At 34.3% G+C, this 23,856-nt stretch overlaps 2 protein-coding genes and 1 long non-coding RNA gene across 3 annotated transcripts; 1 reads left to right on the plus strand and 2 right to left on the minus strand.

The window, feature by feature from the left end:
• Window positions 1-10,061: 10,061 nt before the first annotated feature.
• Window positions 10,062-10,552, minus strand: LOC113309598 (probable serine/threonine-protein kinase PBL23). Its single transcript, XM_026558049.1, has 2 exons — window positions 10,471-10,552; window positions 10,062-10,346 (listed from the first exon to the last, which is right to left on the minus strand). Exons 1-2 carry the CDS (start codon window positions 10,520-10,522, stop codon window positions 10,081-10,083), a joined length of 318 nt encoding a protein of 105 aa, XP_026413834.1. The 5' UTR covers window positions 10,523-10,552; the 3' UTR covers window positions 10,062-10,080.
• A 3,970-nt stretch (window positions 10,553-14,522) lies between these two features.
• LOC113311561 lies at window positions 14,523-17,180 on the plus strand. The gene is made up of 3 exons (XM_026560387.1): window positions 14,523-15,261; window positions 16,438-16,523; window positions 17,100-17,180. Exons 1-3 carry the CDS (start codon window positions 14,523-14,525, stop codon window positions 17,178-17,180), a joined length of 906 nt encoding a protein of 301 aa, XP_026416172.1.
• A 1,884-nt stretch (window positions 17,181-19,064) lies between these two features.
• On the minus strand, window positions 19,065-22,226 carry LOC113311054. Its single transcript, XR_003341538.1, has 2 exons — window positions 20,580-22,226; window positions 19,065-19,304 (listed from the first exon to the last, which is right to left on the minus strand). It is a non-coding gene; the product is annotated as an uncharacterized LOC113311054 (long non-coding RNA).
• Window positions 22,227-23,856: the final 1,630 nt, after the last annotated feature.

The raw sequence follows: 23,856 nt of genomic DNA on the forward strand, positions 1-23,856 counted from the left end.
TAAATTATTTAGTTGCATATCCTTCTTTCTAATCTCCTATCTAAGAGTATTAGTTTCTGTTTTCAAATTCGGAACCTGTGGACAGAAAAAGAATATGCTTGGGAATTTGGCGAACTCTTTTTCATCATCCCTTTCGACATCAAAATGGGACAAATAATATGTGCTTTCATTTATCTTATCTCTAGAGTTATGAGATGTATATGTAGTAACATATGCAATCTCTGGACTTCCATAATCTTGTGATACGTTAACAGAATCGTTTTAGGTTCTTCCATCACCATATTTAGTTTCTAGTCTTATAGGTTGGATTGCTCCAAACACAAATTGTTAGATCTTTTCGTGTTTCCTTGTTCTAATATATAATATTAATTGAAATGACGAGGGTACCCAAGTACACCCAAATCTTCTCGATACAACCTATTCCAAGAAACACCTTGTGTTTCCTACTATGGACAAGAAATGTCAAGAAGATAACAACCACAATATATACACGTGGTAGCATGGGATAAGTTCGAACCTAACCAAATATGGGATCAACCAAGTGCTTGATTAATATACTAGTGTGTTTACTTTATTATGACTAAAACAATAATTATAATGCGGAAAGTAAAGTAAAAACACACACAAAATTTGTTAACGAGAAAACCTCAAATGCAGAAATATCCCGGGACCTATTCCAGATTCGAATACTCTCAGAATTAAGTCGTTATACAAAGACCACTACCAACTTCGTATAATTGAGACCAAGTAAACTAACTTCAAGTTACCTAGTTTCTTCAGTATACCTACTCCCGATCTGGTCAAAGAAGACGCATTATAAGATAGAATCCATTGTCTTAAGTTTCTCCACCCCTTGTGAAGACTTCTCCCACTCGATTCCTTTGGATCGTATTCCGAAACAGTAAAGGACTAACTGTATTCGGTAACTGCTCTATCAACCTCACAAAATTAATCAAAGATTATTATTGAGTAACAAAGGCTCATCCGTTTAAACTAATAAACTCTTTAGTTCGGTTCAGATCAACCAATATAAAGATTACCAACCTAATCTCAGTTTGCAATCAGACAAAGTAGATATGATCTGAGACGTCATTTGAATATATAATATTTGTTTTTGCTGACTTATTATACTTGATTAATTTTATCAAGAATATAATTAATTGATGGACTCGACGTGTGGGATGTTGAGATTTGCGTAAACGATTTTTGGAAAATGTGTACATATTTCCTTAGGAAAAGATCTGATTCTCCATGGATAATGACGGAACATTATCATTCCACTCAATCTTTTACCATAAAAACTGTGTTAGTATATCTAAAATAGAAATCAATGGCAATGAGATTCACATTCTTATATTATGTCAAATAAAAAATGGAAACTTTACTATCCAATCCCTTTACAGATCCATCCACGAACTCTTAGCCAAGAGGCTACCAGTCACTGGAAAATTGTATGAATCGTGAATATCTCTAATGTGATTAAGTTATTTGTGTACAAAAACTTTACTCCCATAAAGATAAGTTTGGTATATATTCAATCTGTACATAATTTTCAATTCCATAGTATTTAACATCACACAACATGATATATATTTCTTCCCCTTATCAATGCTTTATCTCTTCTCTTTTATGTTTAGATATATATACTTTCCAACACATATGCCCTTTCTCATATGATTGAAATTTATAAAACATGTTAACAACAATGTTTCGTAGCCATAAAATCTCAAGAAGCACTTTAATAAGTGATTGATCATCCCATAAGACGGAGAATCGGACTAACACAAAGTTTGATTGTTTTTATTTTGGTCTGACTCGTCGGATTTGATTGAAATTACCTAATTCATATGCATCTGACTTAGTATGTTTGTTTTTTGAGTCAGATCCGACTCAACCGACTCGAAATATATGAGTTAGTAGCTTGGTCCTACGAAGCCCAAATACAAATCACGTTTCTAACAACCAAGTGATGGATCTGGGCTCCTCTCTTTGATCAGGGCCAGCCCATTAACACATTGAATCGTCAATCCTCTGGAACTGACAAGAGTACCAACGGATATTGTTATACAATGTGGGACAGTTGCAGTGAAATTCGATTCCTAACTACATAATTCCGGAGAAAATTCAATTATGTGTTTAGATGCCCGATGAGGAGTTTGAAGGTATGCCATAACGTCTTGATGTACCCAGCTATGTTGTCAAAGGTGAGCGAGGCGCCCGCAAAAGCGCCCAATAATAAAAAAAAAATCGAGTTGTCTGCTCTCTTTTGCGGCTTGTGGTTATGCCTCTATTGGAACAATTGTCGAATTATGCCTGCACAACAAATAAAATCAAACACGAAACAAACAACGTTATGGCTGAGTCGCGGACTAGGTCGCTATCTTTAAGACGTTTCGCGGCTCTGCCCAATATTGTGAAAGCAGTTCTTCAATGGCGCGTCCTCCCCAGGATAAAACAGCCGAAATCAATCTCTTACACAATCACTCTTGCACGGTGAGAGGACGTGAAACTTCTACACTTCATTCTTGCTCAGAAACTCATTTAGAAAAATAAGAGATGTTCACACACTTATTTTTCTTTCTCTAAAATTCATTTCTTCTGTAAACTCAAGTCATAAAAAAAAAAAAACTCTCTCACTAAAAAAAGATTTCAACAACTCTCCAAGTTCTTTTTAACACCAAAACATGAAAGAAAAATCTCTCTCTTATTATTTTCCCAACCAAAATTTTGATTTATAGTCAAGGGTTTCAAAACAATTAAATGTTCATGAAAATGTTATTATGGCTGAGTTAACACCATCAAAAACCACAAAATGAAACTCTCAATGTTATAATGGTGTAGTTAACACCATTAAAACTAAAAATATGAAACGGACAAATTAATTATAACAAAAATTAATTTTTTTCAATAAAGGCTATAAAAAACATATTGATTGGGAATAAATTTATGTTTTGAAAATATATTCCCAACAATCCCCCACTTATATTTTTAAAACATTGAGCAAGAACGTACAGAGTTGTGCATAAGCAAAGGTGTCTCGCGACTTGAACCTTTACGTAGTGTTAATAGGCACTCTTAAAATCTGACCATAGAGTGAACATAAGTCTTGAACTCTAGGAGATAAAAAGATTACTCAACACACACGACTATACTAGTGTAAAGTCTAAAGCCAGCACATTACAACCTTGCGCTTGTATCCCAGTTTAATGAATGATCTAGAGAACTGCCCATATTCTCATAGAAAGCGGTCACACTTTCACATTCATATAGGTGAGTCTATCAAGAGTACTCCTGAATGTACCCCACTCTAAATAGAGATATAAACATCATTAAGAGTTTAAAATTTTTAAATTAAAAATTAAACTCAACCTTTACTCATTTCAGGATGTCATGCCGTGGGATGAATTCTTCAAAAGCATGATTCTCGTATCTCCATATCGCCTATGACTTCGTCTAGTCCCTTTGAACCTATTTCTAGGTTGGGTATCCATCATAGATGACTCAATCTCAATGGGAATCAACCCCATCCCTAAGATGTATTCACATCTTCTTATCAATCCTTTCGTCAAAGGACTAATGGAAACTCGTTTCAGACACTATATAATCCATATTCTCATAAAATCAACTCTTATAGTTGTCGTTACATTCTCAATTCATGCAATAGCCGCGGTACTATCACATTGGATTAATATGTATGTTCCTCTATCTATTAGAGGATCGAATCGCTCCATCCCTTAAAGGATTCAACTGAAAGGATGTCCCCAATCAGCTTCGCAATATCCTTAAAGGATTGCGGTAACCATTTAGATAGTGTATTTCTAGGCGTATGATTTGTTTGAAACACCTCATAACCTTCTCAATATTTTACCAATTTTTCATACTAGGATTGGCAAATCTGAATATAAAACCCCCACTATGAAAGCAATATATTACACCCCCACTACAAAAAATACTTATATATATAGTCAATCACGTAGCAAAGAAGCATATTGAGCTACCATACTCATGTATAGTGCAATCACACACAATCTCAAAAGCATTAGCACTAAACCAAATGAGTGAAAACTTGTTTACAGTCAGACTATATATATTTCTATCTCTTTTAAAAATTCTATTTTCATTCAAAGAATAAAAATTCTATTTTCACTCAAGTCTTTCATGGCAAATAGCAAACTAAGCATGTTCTCAATTTCATTTTCATCCTATAAGTTAGAATAAAAATTCAAAAAATCACTTATGCATACAAAACAAAGAGTATTGTGCATTTCACTTTCATCAATTCTGAAATCATTCGAATGAATCAAGTAAACAATTTTTATTTTATAAATTGTTTTAAAGTTGTTTTTCAGAATATAAAGGATAACTTATCTAACTTATATGATTTCTTTTATTGTAGAAACTACACAGTTTTCCATGCTTGGTTTACATAGATTCTCATCCATAACTTACACAAAAGTATATATTTCTACTTATGACTATAAAAAATCATACATTGTAGAAACAACATCAACAAAACAAGCATGTAAGTTATTTAGCGACATGAATGTAAGAGTCAACAATTTTCTGTTTGCTTGTCTAAAAACAATAGGCTCATAAAAACATTTTGCCAAAGATTTAATAGTTTGAAGAACATAGTTACTCTCTACAAGAAGTTATCTTTCAAATTATAAGAAACAAAATATTCATGACTAAAATTTAGTCTCACTATATATGCTTTTATAGGTTCATTCTTAGTGAATTACTTGTCACCTTCATTTTTCTAGTTCCTCTAATTTAAATCAAATGTGTTAAAGCATAGGACATGGAACCCCCACTATTTTTGACTCAAACAAGAATTTCAAAACAATATCCAAAGATCCCAAAAATTGTGAAAAACTAATAAACCAATGATCTAAACCCAAAACGTTTTGCACAATATAGAGAAAAATTCAAACAATTTTCTTGAAAGCAACATTGCTTAATATTCACTACTCAAAAATCATATTTGATATCAGGACAAGTTACTCGAATCATCTTTATAAAATTCTCAAATATTTTATTTCATCCAATATCATTGCAAGTTGCGTAAGATTTGAAAATGTACATGCTTTTATGAGTTAGGTAGGATTATTACATACATGTTACTCAAAATTCACCAAGTTCATAAGAAAATATAACATGCTCATATTTATCACTAACTCATTGAATTCTTAAAAGCATGACAAAAACTCATATTTCGATTATTCAAAATTCAATTCATGTTATGATTAAATTGTAATATTATATTCAAACATTTTATCCATAACCTATCATTTTTAGTAGTGCAATGATCAAATTCAACAAATTTCTAATCTCAATCTTGTTAATAACAAGATAGGAGGAAACTAGAATTCTTTCTCATTTCGAAAGTATGAACATCTTTAACAAGATTGTTCTACTCAAAGTAAACTTTGAGATCGTTCCAATACCGAAAATCCTAGTGATGTGAGTATATCTCAACACCACTTTATTTCAAACGATTTGGTTCAAATTTTGAACCATAACCTATCAAAACAAACATGATGTAAAACACCAATATATACCAACCTCTCACCGTATCCACAATTCACATTAACTTAGCTGAAAAAGCGTTGTTAATAACATTTGATATCCTTGCAATGTCGTTCAAGAATAGCAAATAAATTCATAATCAATATTGTGTTCATTTCTTGGTGAGAGTTGATATTCACATTAGTTTTGACAAGTTATCTAATTATTTCGGTTTTGGGTTTGTATATAATTCCATCTCATTAGTTTCAAACTTATATGAGTCACATGTTTATAGTCATACACAATAATTCTCAATATCTTGTTTCCCTAAAATTTATTCTAAGATTGAACAATCAATTTATTCAATTTAGAATGACATTATTTGATCACTACAATAACTACAAATAGTTCATCAAACATACCTCAATTGCTTTTAAAGCTTAATTGGTTATAACTACAAATTGGTTATAAACCATTGTCCATTCCTTGCGCACCAACATAGAAATCAGCAAAAATGTTGCTCCACTCATTGATTAATCTCTCGTAATTTTATTTCATTGGAAAATAAAAATTTGCTCAAGTAAGTGAATTTTCACCTGTCACAATCATTCACATATGAGCATTTCAAACCAAAAAATAATTAAGGTATATGCACTCATATAATTACTTGAAAATCAACTAATATAGTACTCCAAGTTTCTCTTAGTTGTCAGACAAAGATACAAAGTTACATAATTATAACATCATACATATACTTATAACTTTCTATTAAGCATATTATCAAACATATGGGGTGCATTAGTTTGATTGCTATCAATGGTATTATTTTTCATTACCAAAACAAAAGTATGAAGTATAAAATCAAAACATGATTTTTAATATAGTTTCTTACATTTCTAATCTCAAGTATCACGTCTATTATTTTGGACAAACATACACAACGATTTGAAATCACCACATCTCTCAAAATAAAAACCCAAATTGAAAACTTGAAAATGGGTTTTAAGATAAGTTCCTGATCTACAAGTTTCGTGTAATACACGGATTCAAATTTTCTACACAAAGATTAGGAAAAGCGGATTTAATAAGGATTAATTTTCTGCCCGTCAGAATTTTTCAGATACTTTATGTAGTTTTCTAAAATACTTTAAAAATACTTTCTAGGCTCCAAAAATTCTGAAATTTGACATGGATGATTCTCATGATGTATAATACACCCCGTTAAAATTTCAAGACCCATCTCAATTTCGTGTAGGAGATAAAAATAAGACTCTACAACATGTTAAAAACATTCGTTTAACATGAACAATATTTGTCTATGTCAACTGTTCACAAAGAAAAAATATTTAACCATGTTATTCCTAGTCCATCAATATTAGACATAAAATTAACTTTAGGTATCAGGTTACCTAAAATCTCAAGCATCATGTTCAATCGTTAAAGGAAAAATATTCCGCTTATAATTCTATCAAACAAAATAAAACAATGATACTTATCGCGTTTGAGCAATTGTTTTCTTTTGGTATCCATGGCAGAATAAATCGTCTTAAAATTGTTGGAACAATTGTCGAATTATGCCTGCACAACAAATAAAATCAAACACGAAACAAACAACGTTATGGCTGAGTCGCGGACTAGGTCGCTATCTTTAAGACGTTTCACGGCTCTGCCCAATATTGTGAAAGCAGTTCTTCAATGGCGCGTCCCCCCCAGGATAAAACAGCCGAAATCAATCTCTTACACAATCACTCTTGCACGGTGAGAGGACGTGAAACTTCTACACTTCATTCTTGCTCAGAAACTCATTTAGAAAAATAAGAGATGTTCACACACTTATTTTTCTTTCTCTAAAATTCATTTCTTCTGTAAATTCAAGTCATAAAAAAAAAAAAAAAAAACTCTCTCACTAAAAAAAGATTTCAACAACTCTCCAAGTTCTTTTTAACACCAAAACATAAAAGAAAAATCTCTCTCTTATTATTTTCCCAACCAAAATTTTGATTTATAGTCAAGGGTTTCAAAACAATTAAATGTTCATGAAAATGTTATTATGGCTGAGTTAACACCATTAAAAACCACAAAATGAAACTCTCAATGTTATAATGGTGTAGTTAACACCATTAAAACTAAAAATATGAAACGGACAAATTAATTATAACAAAAATTAATTTTTTTTAAATAAAGGCTATAAAAAACATATTGATTGGGAATAAATTTATGTTTTGAAAATATATTCCCAACAATCCCCCACTTATATTTTTAAAACATTGAGCAAGAACGTACAGAGTTGTGCATAAGCAAAGGTGTCTCGCGACTTGAACCTTTACGTAGTGTTAATAGGCACTCTTAAAATCTGACCGTGGAGTGAACATAAGTCTTAAACTCTAGGAGATAAAAAGATTACTCAACACACACGACTATACTAGTGTAAAGTCTAAAGCCAGCACATTACAACCTTGCGCTTGTATCCCAGTTTAATGAATGATCTAGAGAACTGCCCATATTCTCATAGAAAGCGGTCACACTTTCACATTCATATAGGTGAGTCTATCAAGAGTACTCTTGAATGTACCCCACTTTAAATAGAGATATAAACATCATTAAGAGTTTAAAATTTTTAAATTAAAAATTAAACTCAACCTTTACTCATTTCAGGATGTCATGCCGTGGGATGAATTCTTCAAAAGCATGATTCTCGTATCTCCATATCGCCTATGACTTCGTCTAGTCCCTTTCAACCTTTTTTTAGGTTGGGTATCCATCATAGATGATTCAATCTCAATGGGCATCAACAACTCTCCAAGTTCTTTTTAACACCAAAACATAAAAGAAAAATCTCTCTCTTATTATTTTCCCAACCAAAATTTTGATTTATAGTCAAGAATTTCAAAACAATTAAATGTTCATGAAAATGTTATTATGGCTGAGCTATTACCATTAAAAACCACAAAATGAAACTATCAAATTTATAATGGTGTAGTTCACACCATTAAAACTAAAAATATGAAACGGACAAATTAATTATAACAAAAATTAATTTTTTTCAATAAAGATTATAAAAAACATATTGATTGGAAATAAATTTATGTTTTGAAAATATATTCCTAACAGCCTCCGGCACGAAGACACCGAAGTGGCTGAGATTACAGCAATATCAGGATAAGCAATGGTCATGTGAATAGCGTGTCATATGCCTGCTCAGTGTTTATGTGATAAGAATATGCCTGCTCAGTGTTTATGTGATAAGAAAAGAGAACTATTATAGGAACATGCCAACTCAAATTAAGCTATAAAAACCAAAGGCAACCACCACCAGTCGGACTGATTTCCATATGAATGGGTCAAAATCTAAACTGTACTGATTACCAACAAATTCCAGCCCACCGTGTCTCCAGACGAATAAAAGAGCAACTTTATTACAAAAAGGTCGGGTTTGAATTATCAACCATTACAGTCCCACATCATTTTTCAGTAACTTTACTAAACCACTTACCTCCTAATTTAACCTACCCTACTACTTGTGTCCTGCAGCATGGTTGATGGAGTAAATTGACCAGCTTCCGTTGTACACCAGCTTCGGTTGTACACCGTTCTTCTTCGAAAATTTGTGAGGCTATTTTCGAAAGAGTAGTCACAACTTCTGCTATAGGAGGTCTTTTGTTTGGGTTTCGTTTTATACACATCTCCGCAAGCCCAAGAGCTTGGACAAGTCCGCGATATGGATACTGTCCTTTCATGAGCGGGTCAGCTATTGTTTTGAACTTCTTACTACGGAGTAATCGTCGTGCCTGCAAAGCCAAAATGGTGATATGTTATGGAAATGCACGAGAAAAAACATGCGACTTCCACTTTGTCTAGATTGGGGTAAGCAATAAAATAAATGGTGGGCAAAAGGAAGAGAAAAATTACCCATAAAGCCATACAGATTTCACCACTGGTTCGGGTTCTATCAATTGCCTTCCGCCCAGAGATCAACTCAAGCAAAACAACACCAAAACTATAGACATCAGATTTGAAAGAGACTCTGCCGGTAAAAAACAACTCTATAGCAACATAACCGTATGCCAACTTTCTAAGCTCCCCGGTATAACCTGTTCTAGCAACATAGTTTACACAGCTGAAATCTGACAGCTTTGGATTATAGTTTTCATTGAGTAAAATACCAGTTGTTTTCAAGCCACCATAAATTGTAGGAGGATGCTTTTGATTATGCAGATATTCCAAAGCCTTGGCAACACCCTCTGCTATATTCATCCTAGTCTTCCAGTCTAGAGACTTGTTGCCGGGTTGAAGGTCTACAACATAGAAGATCAAGTTAGTTCTTAAAGTTAATTTACATGTCATGAACCACAAGATGGTTTAGAAACCTTACCATGTAAATGAAGATTCAGCGATCGTTCTTTCATATATTCATAAACAATATAATGTTCTTTCCCTATATCACAGTAACATATCATTTTGATGAGGTTAGAATGCTCTATGCAGCTGAGAATTCGAAGCTCTGCCAACAAATCTGCCTGCTTATTAAACCTTTTCACCGCAACTTCTCAGTTTACCCGAAACATTAAATAGTCATCTATTACGTAGCACAAAAATTGCAACTCTCACCTGTCCGTCCTCGAGAACACCCTTATATACACGTCCCAATCTTCCTTCACCTATAACACGGTCTGGATTGAACGCATTCGTAGCATCAATTAGTTCTGTCGGTTCGAATACGTGAGCCTTGACAATGCAAGAATCACTTTGTGCTGCTTGTTCTGATGCAATACGACGTTCAGCTTCTGATAGGTATATCTTTCCAGCTTTTGATTGAGATCCGTAATCTTCACAAAAGCCTTACCAGAAATCAACCAAAAAAAAGTCAATTACTGTACATCAACAAAAAAAAAACAAATTTAAACAAACCCATATTCAAGTAAAATATGAAGTAATTAAGGATTTAAGAAATGAATTATGTACCAGCAGGTTCGGATTTGTCCTTGATAGGTCTAACGCAGGAGAAACATCCCATACTTCCGTCTTCTGATTCAGTTTCAGAGTAACCATCAGATTCGCCACCTCCAAAACATATGCCCAGCAAACAAACATTTAGTATTCAAGCATTCTATTCTAGATGACATGACTGCTTTAGAACAATAAAATATCACACTTGATAGAACAAAAAAATGATAGAAAAATGAAATATCTGAGATTTCAGGCAATAAAAACATTCTCAGTACCAAAACCAATTTTGAAAAGAAACAAAAGTCTTCCCAAGTGTTCATCACACTTGATGGAACAATAAAATATCAGAGATTTCAGGCAATAAAAACCAAATTGATTCTCAGTACCAGAAGCAATTTTGAAAAGAAACAAGTCTGTAATATGTTAATCAACAAAAGAAAATAAAATCAATCACACCGGAAAAAACAAATACAGAGCCATATTCAAATAAAATAAGAACCACTCCCTTCGTTATTTTTTAATATGCCAGTTTCTATACATAAATATTTCAAAAAAAATAGGCCAGTTTACTAAATGGAAAAAGTCAAATTTTATTTTAATTTTTTGGGACCACCTTTCTTTTAACTTCTTTTGATGACAAGTGTTATGTGGACCATTTCACTTATTTCTTTGGCTGACAAGTGTCATGGGGACCATTTCACTTCACTTCTTTTATTGATAAGTGTTTAGAGGACCACTTTCAATAATTAGTTCTCTTAATTTCTTTAATTTTCTCAAAAAAAAAACTGACCTATTAAAAAACAACGGAGGGAGTAATTAAGAATTTAAGAGATGTACCACGATCAGGTCTAATGCAGGACAGACGAAACAAACCCATACCTACAAAAAAACGAATTCGGGAAAAATGAAGTGTTTGCTTGATGTATCGATTGGGTTTGGAACTGAAATAAATATCCCGAAACAAGTCACGTGACCGAAACCCGTTCTTAATTGATTAATTCTGGGACCTAGTCTATATTATAAGGAAAGAAGAAGGTTGTCTGTCTATGGGTCAATTTGGACCATAGATTTCGGTCATCAACGGTCTTGATTGATTGTTGTGGGTTTGATTCTGAGTCAAAGATGGCCGTTGATCTAAGGTATCATATGGTCTGCATAACATGTTACGTCAAATACTTTGAATGTCTATATTACAAGGAAGAAGGGTGTCTGTCTATGGATCAATTAGGACCATAGATTTCGGTCATCCAACGGTCTTGATTGATTGTTGTGGGCTTGATTCTAAGTCAAAGATGACCGTTGATCTAAGGCATCATGTGGTCTGCATAGCATGTTACGTCAAATACTTTGAATGGTAAGGATTATGCACCGATCCAAGCCAAAGCTGACCCTTGCCTCACTTGCCTTGCAATTGATCCGCTATGGTTTCCATATGAGTTACAAATTTCTTGATATAACAACGTTTCTCACTCTTGATAAAACTATATTACCTAAGAATACTACATTAAGAATATGTATTTACAATAATTTTTTTCGTCCTACTTTTAAAACCCACAATCAAACCCACCAGTGATGTGGCATAGACTGGTATTTAAGTGGCTAACACAACTGGCACATACCTTACGTTAGGTTTCTTTCACCTCTCGGCTCTCGCAACCAGAGTTTATTTTATATTCTTCTCCTTCATATTCCTAATGTGTTTTAGAGTACCAATTTACTAATGGAACTTGAATATCAAATCAACCCTCCGAGGAACCGATCAAAAAAAAATCAACCCTACGACCACTAGGAAATTTAAACTCATGTGTTTTAATATATCAATGTATTAGGTCATATATCTAGGGTTTTATATTTGATTTGGAGTTGTTTGAAGGAAGATTCAATTATCTTCTCATTACCATGGAAAGATAAATTGGGAAGTTAGGTTTCGGTTCTCATATCTATGAATTTCTTTCATAGTTTTTAATTTTGTGCGGTTACATTACTTTAGATCTTGGAGTAGGGTCAGTTGTTTTCGTTGTGGTGTTTAAGTTTTGCAAGATTAAACAAATAAACATAGCAGAATGATTGATTATCTTTCAAGCACTTTAACAATAAATCATATTGATACAATGGATCCTAATCTAGTGTACAAAAAGTTCAGAAAATAATGGGAATCTTCGTATATGCATGAGCAGCCACCTGGCCACCAAGTCAAGACACCTCACGGCCACATCATCAGTGGGTTTGACTTGGTGGGATGAATAGAACTACTGATGTATTTAACATTAAAAATATACGTATTTATAGAAAACCTTAAGAAGATGTTTATTTATGAAACTTTAAGAATACTACATTGAGATCCATCCATTGTTCTATCATCGATTTCTGTGTATTAATTGTTTTCTAATCAATAATCTTGGTCTGATCACTATGAGGTACGCATTAAATTTTTTGAATTTATATTTGTATCTGGTACAAATTAACCTATTATTGTATGAAAATCTAAAAATAAAAACCTAAAAAAATTATATTTCACCTTCAAATTTATCCCGTCGAAAGTTCAACCAAACAAAAGAGAACCTGTAAAAAAGGAAATATCAAGGGTTAGACTATAATCATAAGAGGAAATTTGGATTTATTTTGTCATAACTATTGTGTATGAAAAAAATATTGATTTAAAATAGAAACTAATTGTTGTTCTAATTTCAGGGAAGATCCTTGGGACAAAAAGCACGTTGGGAAAAAGAGAGACAAAGAAGAAATACAAGACGGACATCCTAAACAAATCGTATCAGACAGTAGTCAATTTGTTGCGCATAGATCTAAAGTACTCTCTCCGTCCTAAAATTTTAGTCCGCTTTGACTAAGTCAATATATTAAGGAGACCGAAGGAATATACAAAGCTACCTTATTAAATAAATATGTGACGCATGTAAGAAAAATACATGTTTGGAAACATTGTTTTTTTAGAAATGTTATAAAAGAAGATAAAAATAAAAATTTGTATGCATTGATTATAAGAAGAATTGTTAAAAAAATTTCCCTCCTACTGATTTTAGTTTCCCGCCGTGACACTTGAAAGAACAAAACCACTGGCGAGTTTAAAGGGAAAACAAAAAAATTCATTTGAGAGGAAAAACAGATTGAAAAGTGAATATCTAGTTTATTTCCTTTTCGTATATACGTTTACCATGAAATTTTAGATTTGTCATAAATTTTTTTGATCCTCTCTTATGTATATATATCCCTGTTAACCATCCCTAATCCATCAAAACCTTCCCGCTCATAACATTACGGTAAAGTTACCGAATCAAAATCAAAACGAGTAAAATTTTGGAACTGAAGTTTTGGAGGGAACTCTAAAATTTTGGAATTGAAATTCACTTCAAAATTGCATTCATAGATTATTTCCTCTTCTGTGTATTTGCTCACCATGGAAACTTAAAATTTTCCTTTGAATTCCTTTGATCCTCTCCATTGTTTATATACCTGTGTCGGTCACCACAAATCAGTCAAACCCTTCGTAACTAGTACAAATCTCTCTCAATCTCCTTATAATCTTCATACCTTCAATATCAGATTCAGCTAAGGACTGGAAATGGAATCGCCAAAGAAAAAAAATCTTTCCAACACTCAACGACAAGCCATTTATGAGACGCTTCTCAAACAAAGTGCCAATGGAAAAATCAAGCACGGTTCAGGAGTTGAGATTGCTGTTAAGTTTTCTGTAAGCACAAGAACTATCCGTAGAATCTGGCAACAAGCAAAATCTGGAATGACCAATGGATCTTTGGTTGATGTATCTCATAGCCTAACTGGACGAGCTGGCCGTAAACGAATTGAAATTGATCCAACCGTGATATCTTCGATACCTTTACGACTGCGCACAAACATTCGAGTAATGGCAAGTGCGGCGAATATGTCTAAGTCAACGATTCATAAAAGAATCAAAGAAGGTTCCATACGACCACACTCAAACGCCTTGAAGCCAGCGTTAACCGATGACAATAAAAAAGGCAAGGCTTCTATTTTCTCTATCAATGCTCGAAGATTATTGTTTTGCTAATAAACCTATTTTCAAAAGCATGTATAATTACGTTCATATTGACGAAAAGTGGTTCTACATGACCAAGGAGTCTCAAAAGTATTATCTTCTCCCAGAAGAAGATGAACCTTTGCGCAGTTGTAAGAGTAAATGTTTTATTACCAAGGTCATGTTTTTAGCAGTGGTTGCTCGTCCTAGGTATGATTCTGCTAACAATGAAGAATTTTCTGGAAAGATAGGAATTTTTCCTTTCACTTTCCAAGAGCCTGCACAACGCAATAGTAAGAATCGTACTGCTGGTACTATGGAAACAAAAGAAATTTTGTCTGTTACCAAAGATGTCATTCGTTCGTGTCTGATCAACAAGGTTTTTCCAGCAATGCGAAGCAAATGGCCACGCAGTAGCAACATGGATCCTATATTTATTCAACAGGACAATGCCAGACCACACATAAACCCAAATGATCAAGAGTTTCTTGAAGATGCTTCCAAAGATGGATTCGATATTCGCTTGTCTTTCCAACCACCAAACAGTCCAGATTTTAATGTTTTAGATCTTGGTTATTTTCGGGCAATTCAATCACTACAGTATCGGTGTGCGCCCAGCACAATTGATGAATTAGTTCAACCTGTGCAAGAGTCTTTTGAAAATTTATCTTCTGAAAACCTTAATTACGTTTTCCTGACATTTCAAGGTTGCATGATAGAAAGTATGAAACAGTTGGGAGGAAATAATTATAAGGTGCCGCATATAGCGAAAGACAGATTGGCGAGAAATGGTAATCTACCCATTCAACTTGAGTGTGATGCCGCATTAATAAATAGTGTTCGAAACTACCTTAATCACCTCAATCAGTAAACTCGGTCTGCAGTAGTAGGTAATTAGTGTTTAGTTTGCTTTTGTCATGCTTTAATTTTCGTTTGGTTCCTAGGGTACTTTGATCATGTTTCAGTTTTTGTTTGGTTCATTAGCAGTTAGTCTATCTATGCTTGTGCATGAACTGATTGGTTCAATAAAATTTCTTATCTAGTACTTCCTCCTTGTAACTCAATGCTTGTATCTTTTCTTAATTTCTTGTTTGATTTTATTGCTAGAAGCAACTATGAAAGCTGCAATCATTACAACTACGGCTAATACTCTATGAGTATTTTATTTTGTGTACTGTACTTTACTTGGTGCACTGAAGCAAAACGATTATGTATGCCATGCGTCCAATGCAGATTTGTGCACATGGAATGTCTGAGTAATCTATAGTTATCTCTTAACCCAAATTCAGCTGCATTTACTAAGAATCCATCACAGTTCAACAACAATTTGATAGTCCTAAATTTTGTAGTACTACTAGAGAATCAAACTCTTGTCATTACCAGGAGTGCAAATTTTGGTGGTGACAAGGGAGAAAATCATAGCATGCCAAATGCTTCTACAGCCAATAGTGACATCCGTGTCGGTTCTCTGTACATGCTCCAGTTTGCACCACTTGGAGACTATTCCATTCTGATGGAATAATCTAACGCTTTTTCTTCGAATCAATTTTTTTTTTGAACGGAACGGGCATGCTCTGCCTAGTCTTAAATTTACATCCAAAAATAGTTTTGGTTAAAAATAGAATGAAGATAAATAGGATTGATATTAAACAGGTTTGTTACCTATTATAAAGATTTCATTTAAGAATTTCTTAAATTGGTTATTTTAAAAATAGCTTTGTAATTATAAAAATTAAGGGTATATTTGAGAGTTTGACTAAAAAATATGACTATAAACTGGACAGAATTTTAGGACAGACGAAAATAGAATAGAGGACAAAAATTTTAGGACAGAGGGAGTATTTTTTTTCCAATTTTCAATCATTTTATTTCAAAACAATTTATCCAACCTTTCTTGACACAATTACCAACCTTTCTTGACACAATTACCGTTGAATGCTTGATTACTCATTTACTTAATATGACAGGAAAGGATGAAATTATCCCAACGCCGACGTCGAATCAGAGAATCGGAGTAACCACAAAAAAGGAGCCATCACCACCGTCATCATCGGTAAAGTTAATTTGTATTCGTAGCAATAATATTATGTAGAAAAATCTGACATACAACACCAACTAATTTTACGCTTATACACAGGCAAGATCCTTGGGATAAATAGCACGTTGGCAAAAGGAGAGAGAGAAAAAAAACTGTCAACAAGGACTTATACTGAACCAAGGTGTACAAACAGAGATTGAGAAAGTACAGCGACAAAGCACCCGTTATCATGGTGATCGAAAGAAGAACATTCAATACAAACTCAAAAGAAAGCAACAAAAAGAGGAGAAAGGACACCGATACATCTACAGGTTAGAATAGATGCGAAGTGATATTTGAAAAAACGATTTATATATGACTATCGTAGAATTAATATCAGTTCCAATCACACAGGATAGTCATCGCCCCAAAAAAAGAAAAACAGTTCAACCTCTTGTACTGTGTGTAGAATCATCAATTCCTGACATTGAAGCCGCGTGCGGCGATCAGGCAAGTGAATTTATTGGTAATCTATTCAGAAGTTATTTATGTATGCCATAAAAAACAAAAATATCAAGTGGTTTTATAATGTTACCTTTTTTTTTATTGCAGGTGAATTCACCAGAAATGGAGAGCAACATTCATATAGGTCCAACCAGTGCACAATCCTCCACAACTGAGAACGAAATGTAATTTCATTAGATTCACGAAATGCTAATTTCATACGAATTCTATCTGTATGTTCACCTAATGATGTGTTTAGTCATTTATTATTCAGCTAATGATGGGTAACTTTCTAAAATATAAAATTATTTATCTAATGACGCACTTTGACATTTATTTTTCAACAGATGTATCATCGTATGAGTACACTGATCATTACTATTCTTCAGATGACGGTCTGGACGATGGAAACAACGATGTACTGACACAGTTCAGTCATGTACGCATAAACGTTGGAAATAAACGTAAAGCCGGAGGGAAGGAACGTTCAACTGTTAACGAGGATGGAAGAAATTATCTTGGAAAATGGACGTTCCATGTCCATTTTGTGGTGTATTGCATTGGATTGATGAGAAATTGTCCGATTCATCGTTTAAGAATCCTGAATTCGGGACATCCCGAAGGAAAAATTCAGTTACCACCACTAGGTAAACCACCTCCGGAATTAATGGAATTGTTAGAAGGAAATAGCTATCGTTCAAGACGGTTTCAACAACGTATCAGAAACTACAATGCTGCTAATGCATTTACAAGTCTTGGATGCAAATATGACACAAGGGAAGGCAAGGGAAGCGGTCCACCCTGCTTCTCAATACACAGTGAATTGCGACATTACAACGGATCTCTGATGCCAAAATAAATATGCGATGCTATTTACTCTCAACTAATGTTGTATGATCCAGCTCATGCATTATCTATACGTGAAAATAAAATAGAAATAAGAATATAGATAAACAAATACTAGGTATAATCCAAGATACTCTATTGGAAAACAAACAGATTCATTCCTTTATATCGTCAAGCACATGATATCTTGAAAGATAGGCAGGATTCATCTGACAAAACAGTTAAAGTGTATCTGCATGAAAACTCAGATCAGCGCCGTTAAAATTTGCCAACGGTATAAGAAGTATCTGTTATCGTTCCTGAAAATTCAGGAGATGTAACAACAACTCGAGATATTCTGTTGCACAAAGATGGAAACGTCTTAACAGGAATCAATTAATGCCATCCTGCTTACCTACCTTTACATTATGTTTTGTTTTTCCCTTATGGAGAGCTAGGTTGGAGCATTAAGCTTGCACAATGGGATGTGGGCGAAAAAAATATACAAACACAAGAATATCTCATATGCAGTACTTCAGTTACCGGCTCTTCCAGCGAAGATCAGAATATTCAACAATCCTAAAAGGTGGAAAACTATTCCATGAATTCTTAGTGGATGCTTGGGCTTCGACAGAACAAAAACGTTTGGATTATGTCAGATTTCACCAAGGAAAGCTACGCGCGGATCACTATGGTTCCATAATAAAAATGAAAAAGGATGGGTTAGTGCCCAATAAAGAAGGTACACCATGCGTTTTACCGTCATCACATATTGGAAGTCCAAGGCACATGTACGAACCAAGATTCGATGGCAATCACACGTTTTAATCATCATCCTGCTTTTTTTTTTCTGACAATGACTGCAAATCCGAAATGGCCGGAAATTCAGGACGCACTTCTAGAGCACCAACATGCTTGTGATCGTCCTGATATAGTGGCACGGGTGTTTGAATTAAAAAGGAAAACGCTTATGGAAGAGATAACCAAAAAAGATGTGTTTGGAAAAGTTGTAGCTCATGTCCACGCTATAGAATTTCCAGAAACGGGGGCTACCACATGCATCTATTGATTTTTTTTAGAAAAATCAGAGAAAATCCGTACTGTTGAACTGGTTGATAAATATGTATAAGCGGAATTTCCAAATGAGAATGAACATTCGATTCTTTTTGATATTGTCAGAAAGTGCATGTGTAGCGCCCCCAAAGCTAGCAACTGACTAATCCAAGAGATTAACTAAATTAAGAGGCATTAAGAAACCAAATCATAAATTTAAGCATTCAATTAAGAGATCCGCTACAAAACTTAACCCAAAACTAGTCCCGCTCAGAAATATATAAATACAAGAACTTCTCTCAAATGGTACATATATACAATAGTCGTTTGGTTAACAATTATAATATGCAACATAATAAACCTAGCCGAAGTTAACTAACTAATGAAATCAACTCCTCCAAGCTTTCGCTGGGCAACTCTGATCTGTCTCTGAAACTGAAAGTGGGTATGGGTGAGCACATCATCCCTAAAAGGGGTGCCCCGTAGGAATAACATTTAACTTTCATGCAATCATTGAAAATGATTTGAAAACAATTCCCGTTTTCCCTAAACACTAAGCACAACCAAATCACATAGGTAAACAATCATGTATATGGAACTAACTCCTTCCAATCAATATATAATATGGTGATTCAGCCTCCACCTAGACAATAATAAGGTGATTCAGCCTCCACCTCGACAGTAAGTAGGTATAAATGAAGGAGCAGTATCATATATACCATAGATGGAAATTCTCATTTTCCAAGTAATCAAATGGAAATTCTTATTTCCCGGACAATTCATAAAGACAAACAAGGCATTGCAATCTCTTTCCAAGCAATGGAAAGATTAAAAGAAATCAACGGTACTTTCGAAGTTTTAAATAAAACAATGCACGGAATACACAATCAGATAATGCATGCATTTGTTAAGAACAAACTTTTGTAAAGAAAACAACAATAATCACAAAAGAGTTAAATGTAGATTCCCACCTCTTTTGATGACAAGCCACACCTACCTCGAGATCCACGATCCACCGGTTCATCCTTTGAATCGATCGTTGTTAATACTGACTAACTGTTAATCACACAAGAAGTCTAACAATCTAGCCAAAATGGCTCACACAAGAATCATACAAGTCTATCTTATGACTTCTATACCTTTCATTATCTATCTTTAGCATAGCTAAGGTTTACTAACTGAATGAGGTTGGTTCTATAATCCATTAGCTAAGTCTCATGGACATCTACAGCTTTGTAGAAGGGACCAGAAGCTAATTCGGGCCATAAGTGGTCCAAATCATCAAAATAGGAAAACTAACCTTAAGCCCAAATCCACTAATCCGACCCATTAATCTAAGGTCCAGTCTACCTAAGTCAACTAACGGTCACTAATGGTCAACGGGGTCAATTAACAGCCAACGTCACTCCAAGTCAAAGGTCAAGTCCAGTCTAACTAGTCAACATACAAGGTCTGGTCAAGGGTCAGGTCAGGTCCTGGTCTACTGAGTCAAACCGACTCGACTCTGGTTAACAAGGGTAACTCGACTCAGTCAGATTAACTGAGTCAGCTAAGGTTAAATCAGTCAGACTGACTAAATTCAGTCAGACAGGCCAAAGGTTCCTACCCATCTATAATTCTAACACCAGTTCAACTTCAATCTATTTCATTACAACAAAACATTCATTTCAAATTAAAACTCAAAATGATTTACAAAAGATAACAACCTACCTTGATCTGTAGTTGCAGGCTTCCATTAAGGCCACTGCTAAGCAACAGTACAACTACCCTCTTTCTCCCAATTCACTTTACATATACCAGTTCATAAATCCTGTAATTTCTACATCTAAGCTACAACGCTGCACACTTCACCATTATCACCACTTATATCTATTTGAGACTTACCTTCTCTACAAATCTCAATAACACAACCTCTATAGCAAAACTCATTCACAATCACACCCTGCAACTTACATTTACTTCCACCAACAAAGCAACGCTCATATCATCTTTTGAATTACAACCTTTCTTCCAACACTATATTACTCCTTCTACTGTAATCTCATTTCAACTCTTCTTGAGTAACAACATTACCACTTCAGGAAATTCATAACGTCAACCCCAGACAAATCACCACAACTGCAATACCAATACCAAATCATTTCTATTTCTATCACTTCATTGTTATCAACTCAGTTGTATTACACCAATCTCACTAACCATGATTCAACTTCAATCTGTAACAGTTTTATATCTTAACCCAATTCAACAACACCATCTACAATTCCAGCATGTGAAATCCATTTTCTTAACTCAAATACATACCCAATTCCTGATATCAACAACATAATACTACCACAACCCATTGACATTGCATACAGTTCTTATAAAATCAATCTTGCTCAGTTCATCTAATATCTCAACTCAAATAATCTTGTAATCAAACTGAGCCATCTATCAGATAAGCTAACTTTAACTACATCTCAAAACAACATCAATCAGCTAAACAATTTCATCTCCATCACATACCCCATTTATCTAACTCAACTAAGAATCCATTAATAATTACACAACTTCAATAAGAACCAAATAACTTTACTAAGATTACAGGGAAGAACAATTACCTCAATTTAGTCTTGCTCAAGAAATTGAAACGAACTCTGCTTTACCTTAAACAAATTCCATAATCCATCATAGGACCAGCAACATCTTCTAACTCAATCCAGGACTTCATATAATGCAAATCCATCATCACTAACGGTTCTTAATCAAAATCTAATTCAAGTCCCAGACATCCATTAAAACAGAATCAAACTCTAACTACCAGTTTCAAGTTATACTTCCACTTTAACTCTTAATTCAAGTTAAACCCACCTCCAATCGATCTTCTAAACCTTCAATATCATCTTCCCTGACTTTGCTTTACAAACCCTAATTACCTTCTCAGTAACTGAATCTTCAAATTAACTTCATTAATTTCTTATTCACCTCATAATCTTCAAAACCCATCCTTCAAATTCTTCTTAATCATCAGTAAATCGATTTCTTACTTCTATCAGCAGAAACCCTAATTATCAAATTACTCTTCTCCTCCGAACTTAATCTTCAAAATTGCATAACTATCTTCTTCTTCTATTCAAGCTCTCGAACTACGAAACCCATCTTCAATTGACATCTCAAATCAAGCTTAAACCAAACAACAGAAACCCTGACTCACTGATTTACTTCCTCCTTCGATTCTGAGTCAACAACAAACAACAACACCATCACTATCAACTATTCCATGAACTTCTCCACCTCTTACCAATCACAAATCTTCTTTTGATCTCTCAAACACTTGCAGAAGAAGAAGAACATGAGAGAAAGAAGAAGAAAGAAACGAGAAGAAGAAAAATAGAAATGAAAGTTTATCCTCTCGGTCGTTTGGGATAAGGCCGACCAGAACATACGGAGGCACCCAAAACTTGGATAAGGGTAGCCAAGTCGGTTTGTCTATTAACCGACTGTTCTTCCCTTCATATTCATCCGGTGATATCTTCTTCGTCCAGTGTCCGAATGACACGTTCGAGTAGTCCATTCCGCACAACTTTTCGAGATCTAACTAGCGGTACTAATTTCGTATCTAGATCTTTGTTATATTAATTTCTATTAATTAACGTTCGTGTTTAACTAATCGAGTTATTATCGGCTAAATCGTCTCTTGACTATAGCTAGGCCAGTCAAATAGGTTGACGATCTTGAGGGTATTTATAGCATGGTTCACGGACCATACTTTGAAAGGAATCCAAAATCTCCTTGCATGGGAAAGGGAAAATGTACTAAGAATTACCCTAAGAAATACAACGATACTACGTGGTTAGATAGTGGCGGATACCTAGTTTATCGTCGGAGAGATGATGGAAGAGAAGTTATCGTCCATAATTGACGTAAGGCATACAACACTGACGTTGTACCTTACAACCCACACTTATCAAGAATGTTCAACTGCCATATAAACGTGGAAGTATGCGCTGGAGTAAGAGCAGTTAAATACATAAACAAGTACATCTACAAAGGATATGATAAAACGGCGATTGTTATTGGAGCAAAAGATGAGGTACAAATGTACATTGATGCAAGGTATATTGGACCACCGGAAGGTGCATGGTGTTTATTCGGCCATTCAATGCATAAGGAAGAACCAAATGTCGTCAGATTAGCGATACATTTTCCAGGAAAACAAAGAATTATCTACGAATCAGAAGGAAGAATATAAGGGGTTACATATAAAGCTGAGAACTATAAGTCAACCTTGATGGCTTATTTTGAATATTATACTAAAAATCCAACAGCACCTGTATACACATATCAAGAGTTTCCACAGCACTTTGTATGGAGTGAAAAAAAAGTGGAAAACCAGGCAACGAGGTTTTGCGATTGCTAGAATGTATTTTTTTTCTCCAATTGTCGGAGAATTGTACTATTTGAGATTGTTGTTGAATATTGTTGCATGTGCAAATTCATTTGAAAGTCTAAAACAGTGAACGGAAAACCGTGCCGTACATTCAAGAAAGCATGCATAGAACTTGGATTACTAGAACATGATGGAGAATGGCTAGCGCTTCTGCTGAAACTATTCAAAATCATCTTATCTGATTGCAACCCAACAGAACCAGAAATTTTGTGGGCAAAATTCGAAAAAAAAATATGCGATGATCTCCCTCATAGATTGCGAATATTGTGTGGCATTCAAAATCCAACAGATGAACATGCTTTGGATTATGGATTGTACCTCTTGGAAAGATTATTGCGTGAAGGCGGAAAAAAACTAAAACATTTTTCTAACATGCCACGGCCAAAAGAAAATTGGGGTAGGGTAGTTGGAAACAGGTTGATATATGAGCATAGGAAACTTCAATTTGCAATTCAACAACCAGAACTCCGAAGAAATATTGCAAGCTTGAATCCAGAGTAGTTATCAGCATACAATATAATAACAGAGTAGATACAACAAGGGACGGGAAAACTT

The sequence above is a fragment of the Papaver somniferum genome, chromosome 9 (genome assembly GCF_003573695.1).
Source record: "Papaver somniferum cultivar HN1 chromosome 9, ASM357369v1, whole genome shotgun sequence".
Lineage (NCBI taxonomy): Eukaryota > Viridiplantae > Streptophyta > Magnoliopsida > Ranunculales > Papaveraceae > Papaver > Papaver somniferum.

Bases quoted from the DNA above. Each gene is read 5' to 3' on its own strand.
- LOC113309598 (XM_026558049.1), bottom strand. From the start codon at position 10,522: ATGGGATGTTTCTCCTGCGTTAGACCTATCAAGGACAAATCCGAACCT. The intron at 10,347-10,470 runs GTACATAATTCA...ATTTCTGGTAAG, and splicing joins GGACAAATCCGAACCTGCTG to GCTTTTGTGAAGATTACGGA.
- LOC113311561 (XM_026560387.1), top strand. From the start codon at position 14,523: ATGTATAATTACGTTCATATTGACGAAAAGTGGTTCTACATGACCAAG. The intron at 15,262-16,437 runs GTAATCTACCCA...TTAATATGACAG, and splicing joins AGACAGATTGGCGAGAAATG to GAAAGGATGAAATTATCCCA. The intron at 16,524-17,099 runs GTAAAGTTAATT...TTTTTATTGCAG, and splicing joins CATCACCACCGTCATCATCG to GTGAATTCACCAGAAATGGA.